General features: G+C 38.8%; 1 protein-coding gene across 1 annotated transcript in view; it reads right to left on the bottom strand.

Annotated features, from left to right (window-relative positions):
* The window catches only part of eif3hb (eukaryotic translation initiation factor 3, subunit H, b), a 50,944-nt gene extending 29,409 nt beyond the window's left edge, over window positions 1-21,535 (bottom strand). Inside the window, exons 1-3 of the mRNA XM_048528410.2 lie at window positions 21,373-21,535; window positions 16,395-16,494; window positions 1,844-1,993 (exon numbers count right to left, since the gene is read on the bottom strand). Coding sequence (XP_048384367.1) covers window positions 1,844-1,993; window positions 16,395-16,494; window positions 21,373-21,529 — 407 coding nt within the window. The 5' untranslated portion in view covers window positions 21,530-21,535. The remainder of the gene's footprint in view (window positions 1-1,843; window positions 1,994-16,394; window positions 16,495-21,372) is intronic.
* Between the last annotated feature and the right edge of the window lie 753 nt (window positions 21,536-22,288).

The following is a 22,288-nucleotide window of genomic DNA, read 5'->3' as shown; positions in this document are numbered from 1 at the left end:
TATAAAGCCACAATACCCAAATTCTGTTAAAACCATAAGACATAGGAGCTGAAGTACACCATTAAGTCCACTTCACCATTCAACGGGATCGTAGCTAACCTGATAACTTTCAGCTCCACTTTCCTGCGTTTTTCCTATAATCCTCAATTTCCTTACTGATTAAAAATCTGTATCAGTCTTGAATACACTTAACGCAGCTTCAATAATGCTCAATGCTAAGGAGTACCACAGATTCACTACCCTTAGTTTAAAAAAAATTCTTCCTCACCTGTCTCAAATGTGTAATCCTTTCAGTCATAGATTCTATAACTAGGGGAAAACAATTTTCAGCATCTATCCTGTCAAGTCCCTTAAGAATCTTGTATGTTTCAATAAGGTTGCATGTGCTAGCTCTACCCGAGAGGTGACGTAACTGCTATTTGATTTCACTGCTCTCTCGCAAATTCTTCATCCACTTTACACCACGGTTGTGTGTCCAACACACTCAAGTATTCTGATTGTTGGTATTTTCATAGCTACTTGCAAACACATGGAGTGAAACAGATGGTGTATCTTCATGTGGTCAAACTGGCCATGTGATTTCTGTTTTGCAAAGAATGGAAACAATGCAAAATTCCAGAACATATTATTTAATGCTGTGAAAATGCAAGTCTTTTCTATTGATAATATCAAATGAAAATACATATATTGCTTTCAGTTCAAAAAGGTCAAAAAGAATAGTGATTTAATAGGAGATGAATTATTCCAATGGAATTGGTATCATATTCAAACAGTTCTTCTGCTCACAAAATCAAGACTGATCGAGAAATACATGGGTGCAGAAATAAATGCCAAAGAAATTGAGGAAAAAGATGTGTAGAAAAAGCTGGAAGCCTGTTAAACATTCATCTAATATCCAATTCTTACTTTCTACTGTACAAGATGGCAGAACAAACAATACCCATGGCCTGTGTGTCCCAGAAAGGAAAAATCCACCAGGTTTTTTGCTTCTGAACCCTTTTTGTGCAACCTATCCAGACCGTGAGCATGGGTATCAAGTGAAGTCAAAACTGTACTTGGTCATGATGCCTTCAATGGTGTCTGAGTGTCAAGAGTAACACATCAGGAATGGTCCTCTGGGATAGGTAACTAAAAACAATCACCGCCTGAAACACAGTCTAGCAAAAATGAAAGGTAAAGAATAAATTGTTCATTGCAAAAAACCTTACCAAAGCAAGCAACTGGTGTTGCAAAAAAGTACTATGGTGATAGTTAGTCAAAGAACTGTAAAAACTGATGCAGGCATATTCATCTTCAGTAATAGAGAGTCATTGAGTCATATACAGCATGGAAACAGGCCCTTTGGTCCAGCCTGTCCATGCCAACCAGGTTTTCTAAACTAAACTACTATCATTTGCCTAAATCTTGCCTATCTACTTACTCATCCAAATAACTTTTAAATGTTGTAGTTGTACCCACCTGGCAGCTCATTCCGTAAATGCACCATCCTGTGTGTGAAAAGAATGCCCTTCAGGTCCCGTTCAAATCTTTCCCCAAGTATCAGCCAAATAAGCTTAAATAACAAGCACCTAGCAACATTTGCACTAATACCAATAAAATGTCAAACCCTTACAAATACCTGGGGGCAACAGTGTTGGACTGGATTGGACAAAGTCAGAAGTCACACGATACCAGATTATAGGTGACTTCACCTACCAAAGAAGCAGCACTCTGAAAACTTGTGATTTCAAGTAAATGCGCTGCACTATAATCTGGTTTTGTGTGACTTAAAAACTTAAAGTAGATCCATTTTACAGAAAGACAAACTCTTTAAAAGCAAAAAGATTAAAGAAAACAAACTTACCCACTAGCCAGATTGAGGAGCTCCTGTTTCTCAGCCACATTTGATTTTTCTTCGAGTTCCCACAACAATACATTAACGAGATGAGAATTCTTTATAATAATGGGAACTTCTTCAAACATATTTTCGGAAGTAATGAGTGCCTTCTTTATCCTAGTTGACAAAAAAAAACAAGATAAGAGATATAGTGAATTATTCAAAATTTGTTTAGAAAAATCACGAGTCCTGTTGAAGATTGGAGGTCCCCTTAAACCTGTTATGGATCAGACCAAATTTCATCAAAATATATCAAGGAGATAGCCCAGACCCTAACTTTACTCGTTTAAAGTCTAAGGCGCTGTGTTCCAGGTGTGGTTGGATTGATCAAATTACTAGGCTTTACACTTGATTCTTACACCATAGTTAGAACACAAACAAAAAAAAAGGCATAACTTTTACTCTATTGAAATGCTTAACAAAATAACATATTATTTAACAGCTAATCAACTGTTCCAATATAACAGCATCCAATAAACACACCATTGGCAAATTCAGCAAAGCAGAGTTCCCTCACTTGTTATCTCCTCCAGTCAAGGAGAAAGAGGTAAACAGTCTTGCAGCAAAGAGAGAACTCAAACTATTAGTTGCAGCAGAGAAAGAACCATATCTAGCAGCATCAAGAGTAAACTCCTAATTTCAACTGGAAGCAAAAATAAAATGTTGGGTCTGTGCGAGCCTGAATCAACCTCTCATGCTCTTTTTGTCCAGTTGGGAAAATAAAACTCAGGGAGCTCTAAGCTGTTTACCCATTGCTTCTAAAGTAGACATACCATCACCACTGACAACACCTCTCTGCAAGAACAAATTTCTCTTGAAGGAACAGTACCGTCATACCATGTTGACTCAGCATTTCATATTTGGTACTTACTGCGTAGCATGAGACCTTATCTAACCGTTATGCTACTAACTAACCTCCTAAAACCAGCTGACTCAGGCATTATCCTACTCCATTTATCAAATATAAGAAGAATTTGTTCTTGGAAACATGGCAGTATAACTTTCAAATGGATGCGGCAAGGGGCAATGGAAAACTGACCCATTAGTAGTTGGCTCCCAGCTACTGGCCCAGAGGTTAGACAAGTGACTGACATAACATTGATGGCCAGCCCCCAAAATAAGGTAAGTTAACAGGGATAGGAGGAGAAGGAAATGGTCAGAAGATCCAGTAAGTCAAGCTACACCATCACTCTGGGTAAGACCAGGAGCTCCTCCACATCAGTCCAGTGGAAGAACAAAGACTGTTGGTACTGAGAACACCAAAATCTACCAGAAGTCACCAATGACAGGACACAGGGCCACTGGGACGAGTGTACACTCTTTCTATTCTCCTATTCCACCGAATGGCTCCTGGGCTGTTAAAAGTATTTTTATCTGTAACAAATCATTAATTTCTTTGCTTTGTCTAATTCACAGATGTACCATATCTTAACTGCCTTCTCTTCATAAAGTAACAGAAAATTCCAACAAGTCATCGACTGCCTGCATTAGTTAACTGCGATCATGAACCCCCTAAAATCACCAAAGCTCAAACATTAACCCAATCATTCAAGTTACATAGTCACACGTTGGCTTTGAAGTCCCATTTTTGGAACCATTTTGCTCCTTAAAATAAGCTCAACTATACATGTTTATATGGATTTATAACCATTTGAATGACAGCTGTCAATAGGTATTTAGTACCTTTCAGAGCGTTTAAAAGTTCCACATTTAGAGGATTTCAAAAATCTAAGGACTTTGTATTACTGATACTTCAATACAAAAATGCCTCTCAACTGTCCGGATGCTCAAATTGAGTAACCAGTCAAACAATGCAGCAGACTATGAAAGTTCCATGTTTGATCTGGTATAAATTTTTTGATCGTGAGTATGATTCAAGTTGGAATTCTACAAAGAAGTGGATTAGGAAATGAAGGAATATCCACATTTTCCACTCTTGGCCATTGTTCCATGAATCCTCAGATGAATACAATTGCTAGAACAAGTGTTACTTTGAGAACGTACAGAACAGTGAAGACATGCATGAAGCCATTCTCCAGTATTCAATTCCTATGAAATAAAAACGTGACAAAAGAAATTCAGTACAAAATCACTATCTAACAAATTATTTAACAAGATTAAAGGATGCAACGAATAATTCAAACTCATGGCTGAATATATCATCAATAGGTGAAGAATTCTACTTAGTCCATATCAATGTAATCCTGCAAACCCATTTTTAAAATCTCTTTTGGACTAGAGAAACCAAGTGGTTTGGTTATTCTATAACACCTACACAAGATACATGCAAAGATTGTTAGAATACTTGAAAAAAAAATCAAAAAGGTTATACAGCAGCAGAACTTGCTCCAAACTGTTGAAATAATAACTAAGTCAGAAATATACAATCACCACCGAATTTGCAAATTCCCCTCAGCAACCATGCTGCAATTTACCTCGGAGAGCTTACAGCTAATTTATTTTTGGGAAAAAATAACTTCAACAACAGAATAAAAGTTACAGGGCTAGGTGATATCTTGCACCTCTTAATTGGATAAGCATCAATAGAGGCTCTGTCAACATCAAACAAAGAATTTTGCCCCAAAAACATCGCTTACCACCTTCAGGGTAATGAATCAAATCACTGATCCCGGAACTAAAATAACCTAACATGTGTGCGCTTTAAAATTGAGGAAATAATATAAAAATACATCAATATCATGACCCCAAATAATTATTTAATGTCATATCATCAGGTTCTTGAATCACAATACTGCCCTTTGAATACGCATATATTCAAATGTGTTAACCAGTCATAAACAGAGCTGCAATTGGAGGAAATGGGTCCATGAAAACTCCCAACTTCAAATGTAGCCTAGTACTTGACTACAAATGTTAAAGCTGAAACTTTCACAACCATCTTCAGCCAGAAATAGCAAATCATAATTCATCTTCGTCTTCTCCTCAGGTCACTGTGCCAGATGCCAGACTTCAGAAAATTCAAAACACTGCACATGTCAAGTACCAGCTGAACACGTCATACCGAAAAAACCCATCTACTGTTTCAATGACATGGAGCTATGTTTCTGCACAATCTTTCACATGTATGATCATGATATCCAGCTCGAACTAACCACTCCTCCCAACCCCTGTACTGTCTCAAAATCATCACACTACTTGCTCAATGTGCAGTACTGGTGCTAAAAATTTACAAGACTGAAACCATTGTCATTGGCCCCAGTCATAAATTCCTTGCCACAAACTCCATCCCTCTCTCAAGGGACTGTCCAAGACTGGACCAGGCTGTTCCCAAGCATGATGATACATTTGACACAAGACAAGTTTCTGACCTCTTATTTTCCCCAAAACTGTCTACATGTATCTCAATATTACAGCCCATCTCTAACCATTCTCAGATTAAAAATTGCTCATACCCTCATCCGTGCCTTGCTTACACCCAGATATGAATATTCTAAAACACACTTTGCCTGTCTCCCACATTTGAAGGAGGCGATGGCCTCGTGGTGTTATCACTGGACTGTTAATTCAGAAATCCAGATAACGTTCTGGGGACCCAGGTTCAAATCCTGCCACGGCAGATGATGGAATTTGAATTCAATAAATATCTGGAATTAAGAATCTAATATGACCATTAATCCACTGTCGATTGTTTGGGGAAAAACCCATCTGGTTGACTAATATCCTTTAGGGAAGGAACCTGTGATGCTGACCTGGTTTGGCCTACATGTGACTCCAGACCCACAGCAATATGGTTGACTCTGAACTGCCTTCTGGGCAATGAGGGATGGGCAATAAATGCTAGACAGCTATGCCCTCATCCCATGAATGAATTAAGAAAAAAAAAGGTCCTTAGTAAACTTGAGATCATCCAAAACTGAATTTAAAACAAATGCTCTTTCATGGGAGGTTGACATCGCTGGCTAGGCCAGCATTTATTGCCCATTCTGAATTGCTTTTGAAAAGATGGTTGAGTTGCCTACTTGAATTGCTGCAGTCAATTTAGTGTGGGTACCTCACAATTCTGTTAGGCAGGGAGGTCCAAGATTTGACACAAATAGAAGATGTTGCTAAAAAGTCACAAATATTTGTCAGCTACTCAAATGCTACTCATTAATTGCAACCGTAACAGTAAAAAGGACAGACTAAGAAATACTGGGGTAAAAGGCTACAAAGTACAGACAATGTTGTAAAATTACATCTTCCTCGTAGCCAACTTCCACTTTGCTGGGAGTGACCATACAGCTCCATTACCCATTCGTGACCCCTCACATTGAGGCATCTATTTGGCAGAAGGGTTTCTTTATAATTTTGTAGTACAGGAGTTGGTTTTAAGAAAGATTCCCAGACACGGGGAAATAAGCATACTTGCACGCAGTACCTAGTTTCAGTGGACACAGCGTCAATTCAGAAAGCTTTCTAGAATATTAAAAAAAAGACAAGAATAGATTTTACAAGTTTGAATTGCTCACTAAATGAACAGCGTTACTAACTTCCAACCAAATGCTAGTCCAAACATTTTGATTCTGTGGCATATGTGGATTCAATCAAAATCAAACTGTGACAATACCAAGATTCAGACACAAGGGGGCAACATGTGTCACAGAAACTTCACAGCGCCCTCCACCGACAACAATGCATATTGTCCCACATAATCCAGAGGGGCTTCTGAGGAAAATGAATTTTGTTTCACATGTATAGGTACAAGACTTCAATAATTTTTCAACATATTCTATTAATAGTTTTGACAGCAATCCTTTCCATTTGTTCTTGGTGTTCCAATATAATCCAAGTCTTTCTCACCTTTATCCATTTCTCAACCTGTAGAAATAATCTCATGGCACATTCTAATACATCCACTCAATTTTGAAAGCTTTATTTGTTCCGTCTTTGGCCTTTTATGTTTGGACGAAAGTCCCAACTTAATCAGCTTTTGTTCATCGTCTCATTCTAACAAATCTTTCATATTCCTTCTCCTGTAACAACTACATTTCATCTGTTGAATTAAGCAGCAAAAATCACAGACCTGTATAAGTATTACAGTAAATCTAATACAATAAAGTGTGAGGCTGGATGAACACAGCAGGCCCAGCAGCATCTCAGGAGCACAAATGCTGACGTTTCGGGCCTAGACCCTTCATGCTGCTTGGCCTGCTGTGTTCACCCAGCTTCATACTTTGTTACCTTGGAGTCTCCAGCACCTGCAGTTCCCATTATCACTGACAGTAAATCCATTGTCTGGTATAAATATCTGTTTCCATCTTTTCCTTCTAGATCCTTTCCCTGTTTAAAAGCAACTGGAGATGAATTATGTTCTTTTAAATAAATTTTATAACTCAACGTTGAATTTAAAAATGCCCAACAGAGGTAGTAAGAACTCAACTCTTAAAAAATATTTTTAAACAAACTGTAATGGCATGTAATGACACATCAGATAGGTGGAACTTGAAACTGAACTTCGGACCAAAGGGACACGAGCCTAAGAAACCATGTTTTGTTTAAATCTCCACTTGTTTAGACATGCAATGACTTGAGCCCAGTCTTCTTGACTTAGAAGTAGGGACATTACACAGTACCACAACAGCCCTCTAAAGATATTTGTAATTAACATGCTCAGACAGGTATCAAGCAGGTAGGACTTGAACATTGGCCTCCTTAGCCATATGTCGGGATCGAATTTGTATTTCTTTTCCTACACCCTCTATCATCTTGACTCCAAGATACCATGTATTTTCTAATTCACTTATCAGAAACGCTATTACGTATCTCCAGGCCAGGTGGGACTTGAACGCAGGTCTCTTGGCCCAAAAGGTAGAGATCAATCCATTTTATATACTTTTTCTGCACCACCCAGATCACATGTTTCCAATTTATAACCACAGTCCAATGAAGCAGTGGAACAACTGAAGAAAAATGGGGAAAGAGAGAGGGGGCTAAATAAATAGCAGAGTGCAGCACACCCTCTGTCCTACACTGGAAGCATTTAGATTTTGGTGTTTTAATCTCTGGGCAGAAATTGAGCCAAGACCACGAAGACAAGGGTGCCAACGACTGAGGAAAAATATTTTCTAATCAACCTGTACAGAGCTGTTATTATACCTCGTGAGCAGCTGGAACTAGAACCAGAGTCTCCTGGCTTAGAGGTAGGGACATTACCACTGCACCAGAAGAGCCTAAATAACTGTGCCAAGAACATAATAAGCCTCAATCAACACTGGGACAGTTCTGTTTGAACTTGTGCTCTTTGTAGCACAGTGGCAGCTTTGCTACCTCTAGATCTGGAGGTCTGTGCTCAAGTCATAGTGGCTGCAGTGGTATGTAACAACATGTCTGAATAGGTACAGAAAATGTCTTCTGTTTGGGCCTTAGAGGAATCTGCACTGCTAACTCTGCCAACTCCAAAAAATACTTCAATTGCACCTTCACCAATATCTTATGTAAATTCAACAACTTCTATTCAATACCTTTCTTAGTCAAGTAATTACATTTTCTTTAGTATAATGCTCCTTAATCATCTTATTAGTCACTTTCAAGTCACCTACAAATGCTTTGGGAAGTTAAAACAAAATTCACATACACTGGATATCCTTCAGCAATATAGAATCATAGAATCCGTATGGATATAGGCCATCCAACCCTCCGAACAGCATCACTGTAACATTGTGTTTACCATAGCTACCCTACCTAGTCTGCATATACCTGGACATTATGGGCCGACTTAGCATGGCTAATCCATCTAACCTGCACATTTTTGGACTGAGGGGGGAATTCCGGTGCACCTGGAGGAAATCCGCACAGACACAGGGAGAATATGCAAACTCCATACAGATAGTCGCCCAAGATTAGATCAAACCTGGCTCCCTGGCGCTGTGAGGCAACAGTGCTAACCACTGGGCCACCATGCTGCCCACGCTTTATTTGAGTCTTTTTTGTAATATTCAAATAAAGTTTTGAAGAAGACCTGTCATTTGTAAATCCATGTAATATTAATTAGTTTAACTACCCTCTTTTCATTCCAGTTCTCTTGTATCTTGGCACACTTTTCCACATATTTTAGGAAACACTATGATAACGGTCTCACATTTCAATCTCAATTGTATTGGGATATGTGGATTTAGTACTTTTAGTTTCATTGAAATTAATTTTTTTTTGAACATTTATCTCCGGTGGTCAGCCTTGCACAATACACTTCATATATTCCCGTGGTTGCACTTTTACCTTCTGGAAAAAATTGAGGAAAATATTTGTTAACCATCTGTCAGTGCGTCACTCAGTTACCAGAAGGATACTTCATCTCCAAGTGATTCCAATCATTCTTTGATAATCCTTTCATTTATAAACAGCTCTCGCTGTTTCCCTTTGGTTGACTCAATACTTTCACACTTCCTCTTGGTTTTCTCAATCCACCCTTTTATGCTTGCACTCATGCAGGAAAATTGAGCAATATAAAAAGAATATTTAATCATAGACTTGCTTTGAAAACTCACCCTCATTCTAATCTTGATTTATGAAATTTCAAAACTGATGCACTCTCTATAATCCTGATTCCAGAAAATTTTACTTGATGCTTATTAGTTTCATATTTAAATATCTCACTGCTGTTCTCTCTGACCTTCTACTCCAATGAACTGGGCAAGGTTGCTTTTCATTCCACTTTAATGAGGTGATTCATCTTCAAACCTGCTCTTCCTCTTTTTTTCCATTACGCGAATAAAAGCTAGATTATGGCCCCTACTTCCCCTGGCATCGCTAAGTTTACATACTTATCTGGCCTGTTGTATTATTAGGAATTAGATCTGGCATTGTGCTCATCTGTTGAAAGATACCATTTTTTAAAAAAATAGCACAACCCTGATCTTGTTCTCAAATAAATTTATTTCATCACTGTCTACCTTAGGATCTTTAATGTCTACTTGTATTCCAAATTAATTACTTCAGGAAATCTCTGAACTGCTGCAATCGTTTCGCTGTGCTTACTTTTAAGTTGCATTCAAGTTTTTCCACTTTCTTACAAGTTTATCAGTTTGAACTCTCAGGCTTACTGTTGCCAGGTTTTCAGTTTTATTAAGTGGAGTCAGTCCCTGGTTTATAGCTACCAACTTTTTGAGAAGAGGCCAACTGTCTCACAGGGTGGAATTTACCCTCCTGGTCTAACCTCCTTCTGCTTATCTGATTCAGTATATGATGGACAGTATTCTTAAGATTGTTCAAAAGCTTGCAGCTCTTGCTTTTCAGCTTTCTTCTAAGCTCAGAATACATCTTGAATAAAACTACCTCTTTAGTCTCATGCTGAAGTTTTATTAATCAAGGCCACCACCGGCCCTCACCAATGCAAAATCCTAGGAGCTTTCTACTGTTAATATCAATCCCACTCTATGCTGATTGCTTTTCTGCCCACGTCCTATCACATGGAGCAGTGGTCAACACTGAACACTTCTCGTTTTCCCTGATTATGACATCAAATTCTTCAGATCATAAGATGAAATATTTTGATTAGTTACAGCCCCGTCTGTGTCCTGACTGGAGCTTCCGATTTGATTTAATCTTCCTGTCACCTACTTCAATCCAGTGTGTCCAGGCTTATTCATGGTATATTCAAGTTTCTGCTCCAGTTCATAAGTATTGAGGTATTTAAGTTACACAATTACCTTAAACTGTTACCCTCAAAAAAATCCAGCATTGGCAGTTCTTATTATCTCTAACAATTTTAACTCCACTGCGGAACCTCTTCTAAGGATGTCCACCTTAAAGCAGTTACCGTCAGAAAAGTCCTGCAAAAAGGTCACCCCCTATTCCTAATTCCTTCGCCTCTGCCGCATCTGCTCCCGGGATGAGGCATTCCACTCCCGAACATCCCAGACTTCCCCTTTTCAAGGACCACAACTTCCCCTCCACAGTGATTGAAAATGCCCTCACCTGTGTCTCCTGCATTTCCCGCAACTCATCCCTCACACCACAACCCGCAATAATAACCAAAACAGATTTGCTCTCGTCCTCACGTACCACCCCACCAACCTCCAAATTCAACGCATCATCGTCCGACATTTGCGCCATCTGCAATCTGACCCCACTGCTTTCCGGAGGGACAACTCTCTGTGCCTCCCTTGTCTGCTCCACCACACTCGGCACTTTTCCCTGCAACCAAAACAAGTGCTACACCTGCCCCATACCTCCCCCCTCACCCCCATCCCACGCCCTTAGAAGACCTTCCACATCAAACAGATGTTCACCTGCACATCCGAAAATGTGATATACTGTAACCACTGAACTCGTTGTGGCCTCCTCTACATCAGGGAAACCAAGTGGAGGCTTGGGGACCGCTTTGCGGAGCACCTACGCTCAGTTTGCAACAAACAACCACACTTCCCAATCTCAAACCATTTCAACTCCCCTTCCCATTCTGCAGCCGACGTCTATTCTGGGCCTCCTGCATTGCCACCCAAAAGATGCAGGAACAGCATCTCATATTCCACTTGGGAACCCTACAGCTCAAAGGTATCAATGTGGACTTGACAAGCTTCAAAATCTCCCCTCCCCTACCCGCATCCCAAAAGCAGCCCAGCTAGTCCCCGCCTCCCTAATCATTCCTCCCAACCCCATCTCCTACGCACTAACCTCATCCTGCCTCCTTGACCTGTCCGTCCGCCCTGGTCTGACCTATCCCCTCTCTAACTCCCCACTTACATTCACCTTCACTGGCTCTAACCCCACGTCTTTGACCTGTCTGTCTCCTCTTACCCTATCTTCTCCTTTATCCATCTTCTATCCATCTCCTTCCTCCCTCCCTATTTATTTCAGAATCCCCTACCCCTCCCTATTTCTGAAGAGGGGTCTCAACCCGAAACATCAGCATTTCTGCTCCTCTGATGCTGCTTGGCCTGCTGTGTTCATCCAGCTTCACACCATTTTACCTTAAACTGCATTTGCATTAGCATAAAGTGTCCTCAGTTATTTTTAAATGCCTCTAATTCATTCCCCACTCAGTCCACTAACGGTAATGTCAGTTCTAACAAGTTAATTTTGTAATATATAATGAATCTATTGACAAAATTCAAACATTGTCATTCCACCCTTCAGTTAACATCAATTGAGTAAAAATATTTCATGCAATTCAAAAGCAAAGATTGAACTTGCATAGAAGCTTGGTTTGGCCAAAGACAGCTTGGTACAATGTTCCAGTCCTCATTTAACAAAAGGCAGGGTCAGAAATGCAACACAATCATTAATTAATCCAACAAGTAATTTTATGGAACTTCTTTACAGAGTGATACAAGTATGAAATTCATTAGCAATGGAAGTTGAAACAATTATCATAGATGCATTTCAGTTGCCTCTGGACAATACAAGCACATGAGCAGGGACAATAATGTGTAGGTAGGACAAACTAAGGTTGGAGGAGCCACATGTTAAGCATAAATACTTGCAGGAGGCCAAATGATCCAAACATCATGCTGTGCAATTCAACATATATTGCATCTAGCATAGCATTTGTAAGAGCAAAACTACAAGTGTTGGATCCCAAATATTAGTGGCTATGTGATTATTTAAGAGGAATCAACCAGTTTAGAGAGCACACCAAATCAAATTCAAAACTTTAAAATGTCAGTAATGCCAATCTGATCACAATATATAGCTGATGACTTTAAAATCATATATGCAAAATATATGCTAATTATTTGGGCCTGAGAAGTACTAAAAAAACTGCCTAATTTTGATTTGTAAGTTAAATAACAGTGAACATATGTTGTACCCTTACACATAAGCAATGTGCTGGTGGAACAAAATCTATTTCAGTTGTATTCCTCCTGAGGGTTACAGCATCAATCAGTTGAACATAGAGAAGTTCCTGCACCTATCACATACACATACTTGAGATCAGACAAACATGTTAAATACTTGCTCAAAAGCAAACTATGCATTTCAGGAAGAAGTGACTCAATCAAAAAAGTTTGGATGGATTGAGCAATATACTTGCAACTATGAGACACACTTTCGTGATGCAATTACATGCACACCTTACAATTTGAAAAGGATTAGAAAAAATCTTTTATTGTTAAAAACAAATTTAATTTGTGAATTCTTCTGTTGTGATTCACATATTTATAAGTGTGCCAAAGCCATATTGCTTGATTAAAACAAAACATTAAAATAAACTGCTTCTGGTTGAAATACCAAATGCTACAGCATGAATAATTTTGTTAAAAAAAATCAAATTATTAGTATTGGAAGTTGCCCACTACATGGTCATGTGCTGAGCAAAATAAAATTGGAATCTATATTGACGTATCTCAATTCATATTAACAGCATGTTCCAAATCTAGTTGATACAGAAATAAAACAAAGAACTGAAAATGCAGGAGATGTGAAACCACACAGAAATTGCTAGTTAAAATCAGCTGGTCCGGCTGCACCTGTGGGGAGAAAACAGATTAATGCTTCGAGTCTGGTGACTCTTCATCGGATATTGACCATAGATCAGATCAACTGAAAGAACAAACAATTGCTGTGCTGTTTCCTGTAAGAGAAGCTGTTCAGAATTTAACGCATAAAAGCAGCGATTACAAGTGGTAGCCCAAATACATAATTTTTAAAAAGTAAAACATTCATTTTTGATTGTAATATTTATGGCAGAATGGCAGTATTAGATATTACACTGAAATAAATGGAAATTTAAAGCATACTATTTAAACTGTAGGCAACATTTCAAGCCAATAATTAGTTTTGGTACCTAAGCTTATATAGAATGCAGCCACCTTTCAACAATTTGCAGTTGAGAATTAAAATAGCCAACAATGACTTCTTATATTTTCTCAGGAGATGCGTGCATTGCTAGCAAAGCCAACATCGTTTGTTGCCCATTTCTGACTGTTCTTGAACTAAGTCACTTGCTCGCACATTTCAGGAGAATTAGGAGTCGACCACTTTCCTGGGGGTAGAGTTCCAGGCCGGTTAAGGATGGCAGATTACCTTCTTTAAATGACTTCATGGACCAGATGGGATTTTACAAACAGTGATGATAGCTGTCATCATCACTGAAAATGAGTTTATCAGCAGAGTTATTACTTAAATTTAAAATAATATCAGCTGTGATGGGACTTGAGTCCACATGACCACAGCATTATTAACCTTTGCCTCTGTGTTACTAACCCAGAGACATTATCACTAGACCACTGTCACCCCCAAAAATCTGAAGTACTTCAGTGTTTGAGGAAACTGACCACAGTTGACACAATGAACCACTTAACTATTTCAATGTAAAACAATATTTTAAGTTTGGGATGTGTGAAAAATAGAAAACCGGTATTTTAGGTGTTATAAGCTCATGATCTGCTGCTATTCTAAGACACATTGATTCTTGAAAGAAAGTAAAAGTAACATAAACTGTAATAAGAAAACAGGTGACAAAACTATTTCACACACATTCAGCGAGATCACAGCCTTTTCAAGACAATGGGACATGTTTCTCGTGGCTTATATTTCCACTTTTCAGACCGTCCATATAACAAATTGCATTATATTGTTAAGTAATACTGAATACACTTTCTAAATTAAGTTGCATGTTATCTATTAGCCCGAAGACTGGAATAAATTTACAGTCCAGCAAAGGAGGGCAAAAATGATAATGAAGACAGAGAATATAAGCTATGAAGGCAAACTAGCAATGAATATAAAAATTGACAATAAAGCTTAAATATAGTAAAAAGGAAGAAAGGTCAAAGAGAACAGAGGCCCCTTAGCAAATGAATCTAGGGATACAGTTTTGGGGAACAAGAAAATGGCAGAGAAGTTAAACTGGTTATTTCCATCAATCTTCACATTTCAAACATTTAACTAACACTACATAGCGCAGGGGGAGAATTAAGTACCATCATCATCACTAAAGTAGTAGTATTAGTCCAACTAATGGATAAAAGGCAGACAAGTCTACTGGCTCTTTGAATGCATCATAAAAGAGAAGTAAAGAGATAGTGGATGTGCTGGCTGTAACCTTCCAAAAATCTGGACAAGTATAGAAGATGGGAAATTTCCACTGCGACACCCCTGTTCAAAAAAGGAATGAGGCAAAAAGTAGGTAAGCCGATTAGTCTAAGATCTATTATTGTGATAATACTGGAATTAATTATCAAAGAAAGAATAGTACAAAATCATTATCTAAACAAGTACAGTCAGCATGGTTTCATAAAAAGGAAATCATGCCGAATTTATTAGAAATTTTCGAGGATGTCTCAGAGGAAGAAAACAATGAGTGGGGATAAGACTTTTTTCCCAGCGGTGTTCCACAGGGGCCAGTCCAGGGTCACAACTGTTTACAATATCTATAATGACTTGGAGGAAGAAAGTGAAGGTACTATAGCCAAATTTACAGACAAGAGCACATTAGGTGGAAAAGTAGACTGAGAGGGGCTTACAGTTGACAGAGAAATATTGGTAGGCAAAATGGGGAAAAACAGTTGACAAATGGAGTAATAATGTGGGCAAAGGTGGAAGTTGTTCACTTTGGAAGGTAGAGGCAAAAGAGCAGTTATTTAATAGAGAGAAAATTGTCCAAAGCTGCAACACAGAGGGACGTGGGGTTACTCATACCAGAAACACAGAAAGCTAGCACACAGGTGTACAGCAGGTAGTCAGGAAGGCTAATGGAAAGCTGGCCCTAATCTCATGGAGGTTGGAGTACACAAGAGTAGGGAAGCTTTACTTCAATGGCACAAGGTGCCGGTGAGACCACATCTGGAGTACTGTGGGAAGTTTAGGTTCCCTTATTTAAGGAACGGTATCATTTCATTGGACACAGTTCAGAGAAGGTTCCCTGGGATGATCCCCAAAATGGGTGGACTGTCTTAAAAAAGCTGAACGAGTTGGCACTCTACTCACTCGAGTTTAGAACAATGAGAGTTGATCCAATTGAAGCACACTGGATTCTTAAGGGGCTTGACAGAGTAAATGCTGACAGGATGTTTACATTCATGGGAGCATAGAGAACCGGACAGCACAGTCTCAGAATAAAGAGATGCCAGTTAAAGACTAAGATGAAGACGAATTTCTTCTCTTATACGGTTTAGAGTCTTTCAACTTCCTTGCCACAGGAAGGAGTAGTGGTAGAGCTCTTGTGCATATTTAGGGTTGATAGATAGATTCTTGATCAGTAGCAGAATCCAGGGTTACAGGGAAAGGGTAGGAAAGTGGAAGTGAGAAAAATTCAAATCAGCCCTGATCCTACTGAATGGCAGAACAGTCTCATGAGGCCGAATGGCCTATTTCCTGTTTCTTAATGTCTTATGGTCTTTAAAAAGGTACTTCCAAATAGTCAGTTAAATGGATTTTAAATGAGTGCTAAATTTTTCGGTAATACACATTCTTTCAATAAAAATGAGAAAATGCTGGAGAAAATCTATTTCTCTCTCCACAGATACTGCCAGACCTGTTGAGTTTCTCTCATTTTCTCATTTTATACCAAATTTCCAGCAACCATGGTATCTTGATTTTATTTAAGCTTTTAATTATTCTCTGTGAGCAAACATACCCTTCAGGTGTGAAATCTTTCTCCTTACAAACTTCCATTAATTTTGGAGTCAACCTGTATGCCTTCAGCGAAAGGGAGCCTTGTGCAGTTTTAAGAGGATCTAAAATATAAAGAGAAAGGATTAGGTTTATTGATAAGAGTTCAAACATTCAGCAGAAAAACAGCCACTCAAACGATATCATGTCAGTATACGATGGAACGTTCAAGACTGTTGTGTCAGTCGTATTGACCCTGCTCCATTATTACACTTCTCTACTTACAGGATACCTGACAAACAAAGACACATACTAAATAAGAGCTGGGATGGCCTTGCCTCATAAATGAAGAGGGCAAATTATGGTCAGAAAGTACTCAAGATACACAAAGAGTAGGGTGCACCTGTAGAAACAGGAACAACTTTGACTTTTCAGGTCTGTCTTCTTAACAATAGGAACAAAGTTAGAAAAAAGCCTCGTGACAAACACTGGGAATGGCAATAGAGGGTGGAAAACATTTCCTTATCAACCTATTGGAGACGACAGTCAACAGATGCGAAGCTGGAAAAGCTCAGCAGGTCAGTCAGCATCCAAGGAGCAGGAAAGTCAACGTTTCAGGCCAAAACCCTTCGTCCCTATTGGAGATGCATCCATTCAACACCATAGTCAGGAGCTTAATCTCAATTTAATGGAACTTGATCGAAGAGATTGCTGACAGTGTTCCCAAGTCAATCAAAGTTTGTGTTGAGGTAGTGTGTTGTCACCATCCTCTTTCCTTGACTAAGTCTAAGGCCTTATTTGGAATACAGTGTTAACAGAAAAACCTCAAGCAGTCTAATCACTACAGTCTTTGAGAAGAGGGTTTGACTTAAACTATACGTCATCTATTGCATGACAGTAACCAGGTATAAATTACATTAGGATGTTAGAACTGTGACTAAGATTTCAACCTACAAAGATCCTGAGATGTTCCTAATGGGTGGAGCTTAAAGCTGTTTTCAACAATAACTATTTCAGGACCATTACCTCAGTTACAATGCCGTTCAGCCATTTGTCCAAAAGAGAAAACTGAAGTAGAAATAACACAATCAAGCCTACCCCTGCACAGAGCCTCCCTCTCCCAGAGTCCATTTCTGAAAAAGGGTCCTGATCCTAAACAAAAACGTTCCTGCTCCTCTGATGCTGCCTGGTCTGCAGTGCTTGTCCAGGTCCACACTGTGTTATCTCTGACTCCAACATCAGTTCTTACTATCTCTGAGTGTTTGTTGCTATTTTCAGCTTGATGTGCTCAATGGATGATCTAAATTAGCTTTCTTGAGAGATACCCACCATTATAAAACCCTAGATAACAAAGCGTGAAGCTTCATCAGAGCTCTGATGAAGGGTCTCGGCCCGAAACATCAGCTTTTGTCTCCTGAGATGCTGTTTGGCCTGCTGTGTTCATCCAGCTTCACACTTTTTTATCTTGGATTCTCCAGCATCTGCAGTTCCCATTATCTCTGATCATAAAACCCTAGCCTTTATTCATTTTTGTCAGTCCATGGAATATCAAGAAAGACTGCACTGTGAACAGCAAAGCTAACTGGCCCTGTAACCGAGATAATGGGAACTGCAGACGCTGGAGAATCCGAGATAACAAAGTGTGGAGCTGGAGACCAAGTAGCATCTCAGGAGCACAGAATCTGACGTTTCGGGCCTAGACCCTTCATCAGAAAAAAGGCCCTATAACAACACCCTGTTTGTTCTGTTAAAGACTCCAAAATGAGTCACACCTCTAACCAAGCTCCTCTAGTACTGCAAGTCTTGCATCTATTAGCCAAAGTAGAAAATCAGCCAAATATACCAGTTCACAAAATCTAGGTCAAATCCAATATAGACAATCACTGCCCCCATCAACCCACTCTCAATCATCAGTAAATTTAGAGAAGGGGATCGCTGACATTACTATCAAGTGGCACTTATTTACCAATAACCTGTGAACAATGCTCAGGTTGGGTTCTGCTCAGGCTACTCAGCTGTGGTGTAAATATAGACAAAAGAGCTGAACAGAAGGGGAGATGACAGTGACTGTTCGTGACATTGTGGCGGTACTGAATATAGTGCAGGATTAAAGGCCGAAAACAAATTGAAGTAGAAATCAGGGGCAAAACTCTCCACTGCCTAGAGTCAACTCTCGCACAAAAGGAAGATGATTGTGGTTGCAGACCAAATGTTTCAGTCCAAGTCCAGGAATATCACTGCTTGTATTTTTCACTTCAGTGTCCTATGCCCAACCAAGAAATTAGGATGTCTGCAGATGATTGGAAATTGAACAATGTCATTCATCTAGTCAAATCACAAGTAAAATTATGCCAAAATGCAATCAGACCAGGACAAGACTTAGACTTGGTTAACAAGTGGCAAGCAACATGCATGCTGGACCTATGACAGACAATGACTATCTCCAACAAGAGAATGAACGATTTCCTTACAACATCTAGCAGTATTTCCAGCATTCGAATGCCGACAACACCTTAATTTACACCATTAACCAGAAAGATAACTGGGCCTGCCAATACTGTCTCCCCAAAATATGTCCATTATCAACAAGGCACAAAAAAGGCAAGATGCATTTATATAGTGCTTTTCCAACATCAGCACATGCCAAAACACTTACTTGAAAAACAGGAATTGCAAAAGGCTACTTCCACAGAACAAAGTACAACCAGATAATGCATTCTGGTGAAGCTAAGGAATAAACATAAATTAGCTCGTCAGTACATGATAGGATACTGTCCCCATGCCTGATTAGTAAAATATCAACGATAGCCAAAAAGACTGGCATTCACCCATGACTTAAATATAATTGCCTTCACCCCCAGCACATCTGAAGCGCAAAATCTTGACGCAGTATCTTGCCAATACATCTTCAATCAACATCATTGTCAAAATCTATCACTACAAAGGCAACAGTCGCATTGTGACATCACCGGTTCCACATTTTCTTCCAAGTCTTATGCAATACTCACTTAAAAATAAATACTATTTCTTCATTGTTATTGAGCCCAAATCCTGGAACACCTCTCTGTAACCCCATACAAACATCACTTTGGGAGTATCTTAATCACACAATAACTAGTGTTGCTAACCACATCCACATTTCATAAATGGATAAAAACGTTGCATAAAAGGAGCCTACACCTCGTCACAGTGAGCCCTCTATACTTGTTTGGAAAAATAAACTTTATCTAAATATGAACTCATGCACTGATGGGTCTAGGCCCGAAACGTCAGCTTTTGTGCTCCTGAGATGCTGCTTGGCCTGCTGTGTTCATCCAGCCTCACATTTTATTATCTTGGAATCTCCAGCATCTGCAGTTCCCATTATCACTGATGGAGTAAGTTGCTTAGGTAGAATACCAAGTATCCAGGTGTTACATTTTATATTACTGATCAGTCAAGTCAAACTCCAGACATTTTCTGGAACTATAAGCTGAAATGCATCTGAAGAAAATGACCACCTTGGGAAAGAGAACCTGATTCTCATTCTCAAACATCTACATTTGAGGAGAACGGAAAACTGGTACTCGAAGGCAGTGCAAGGTACACTGCTGGGACAGAGTAAAGAGAACTTTAAGTTCTATTTAAATCGTACTAAAATCAGACAAACCTGGGAATGCTTAAAGATGACATAGTGTCCAGAAAATGTGGAAAAAAAACGAAGAATCTCGCACGACCAAACATTCAAAGTGAATGTATTATCTACAAATGTCTTGCAAGTGACAAATCTGGCTTTTGTCCAATCAGCAGTAAGCAGTATTCTCGAAATAGGAAATACAGACAGACGACCTATAGGGAGTTATCGAAGAGTAATGTGTGGTAACTCCAGTTTCCTTAACTTGCTATTTACTCAAAATGCATGGTGTGGAAAATTGTTGCTCCTATTCTTGTCTAGCAAACTGTGCTGACTTATTGGGTGCATTGGATAGATTTCAAACCAAGTGTAGTTTTAACCTAGATATAAAAATCTGAATATTGTCAATCAAAATGCATAGAGAAATCTAGTTACTTAACATAATTTCATTTTGTGCCTGAAGAGATGAAACTGATGCAGTTTTCTTCTGACAAAAGATTTGGGTTTAGTCACATTTCAATAGCACCATTTTCAAGGTACATGGGTTTTAGTTCCATATTAATTATATTAGCCAAGCTTGAAGTAACTTATTAAATATTTTCAAATAAATGGAAAACTGTACAGAAAGAGAAACAAAACAAATTCCTACATATAAGTAATTATGTAGAACAGAAAATTTGATAAAAATGGAAAATTCAGGAGGAAATGGTAAAAAAATTCCAATGAATAAAGTATATTTTAACAGCTTTTCAACTGTAATCCGATTGTTAACATACTGAAACAATTTTTGTGTTACCCAAAGATTAATCGTGCTCATTAGTATTTTTTCTGACAGATATTCAGGATGTAACATTTACTTCTCGGTTGGAAACTTTGTAACAGCCTGCCAGCTATGGCAAATAGTGAGCTTGGGGAAGGCAATAAAGATGTTTTACCTACAGCTATGATACTGCACAGAACATCTGGTTTAGTGAGTAAAGGAAACGCCACTAAATGGGCAGAAAAAAGAAAATCTTTGTGCTAAGAACAGTCTACGTTTTGTGAGCGCCTGTCAGAGGTGCAATCTGGCAAAATGTGTCATAACTGTAAGGTCACGTACTGAGCCAGACTCAAGCAATCAGTTTTTGTTAGACATCTGGTCCTGTTCCACCCGCCATCAACAAGGGGGAAGAGGAATGAAAAAAAATTGAAGCAGCAACTTCAGCATTCCAGAATGTACACATCAGGGCTCTGATAGCAAGAAAAATAAACAGAAAGAAGGAAACCCTGTCTAGACTGAGCTGCTGCTGGGGCTGAGGCAGACACTGGGCTGGTATTTACTGAGAGGGACTGCCAGGCAGCACTGCCAGGTAAACAGTGAAGTAGAAATGAATAGGAAAACGTCACTGACCATAGATGAGGACCACAGACTCTTCAATTGCGTGTTGGTAACTAAACTGGGAGTCCAACAAAGCTCGACTGACGAAAGAGCCATAGTAGGTTGACTGGTACCAGCCAACATGGAGGTGGTCTATGTTAACATGACGCAAGCTTCTCATCATTTCCATTTGGTATTGAACTGTAAAACAAACAGAAAGAAACCATTTTTTTCAATTTTAAGCAGAGTTACAATCAGATTTACACTGCTTAAATATTTTATGATCAGATTCTGTCTATGAATGATACAACACAAAACATTAAACACCATTCTCAAGTATTAACCCTGCAGAGTACTGTTACATATATTTGACACAAAACCTATTGGTACCACTTGATAATTATCTCTCAGTCTGATCCCTGCTGAAAATCTACTCCTGGTCAGGACTTAAGATTCAAGCACATTATTACGCTTATGTGTAAAACTTCTGCAAGTCAGAAAAAAACATGCACATGATAATTTACTCCAGCGAAAACTTTAGAATTACTAGTCTAGATAATTGGAAACTATTTAGATAGTGGGACATACCACATAACATTCAATACTATCATTTGGTTACACGTTCTTTAACTTGTACAGAATAAATAATCAATCTGTAACACTCACACACATTATTATTAGATATTAAAGTATATAATAATGATGATCACCCAAGATCGTAGAGGGCTTTCACAGATGTCCAACTTACTTTGTGCACCAATTGCCATTATTTGGGCTAGAGACCACAAAAGATACAATTTTAACCCATTTTCTTTTAAAATACTGTTTACAGAAAGTCTAAAATGCTCAACTTCAAAATACAGAATAGCGGTTACATCCAAGACACAATTTCTACAAGGTTGATACGTCAAAGTTGACCACACTGAACTTGCCTACTACTCAAATCTCA

Source organism: Stegostoma tigrinum, chromosome 5 (assembly GCF_030684315.1).
Source record: "Stegostoma tigrinum isolate sSteTig4 chromosome 5, sSteTig4.hap1, whole genome shotgun sequence".
NCBI classification, from domain to species: domain Eukaryota; kingdom Metazoa; phylum Chordata; class Chondrichthyes; order Orectolobiformes; family Stegostomatidae; genus Stegostoma; species Stegostoma tigrinum.
Note: the sequence above shows the minus strand (reverse complement) of the source record. Positions and strands in the feature narration are given on the sequence as shown.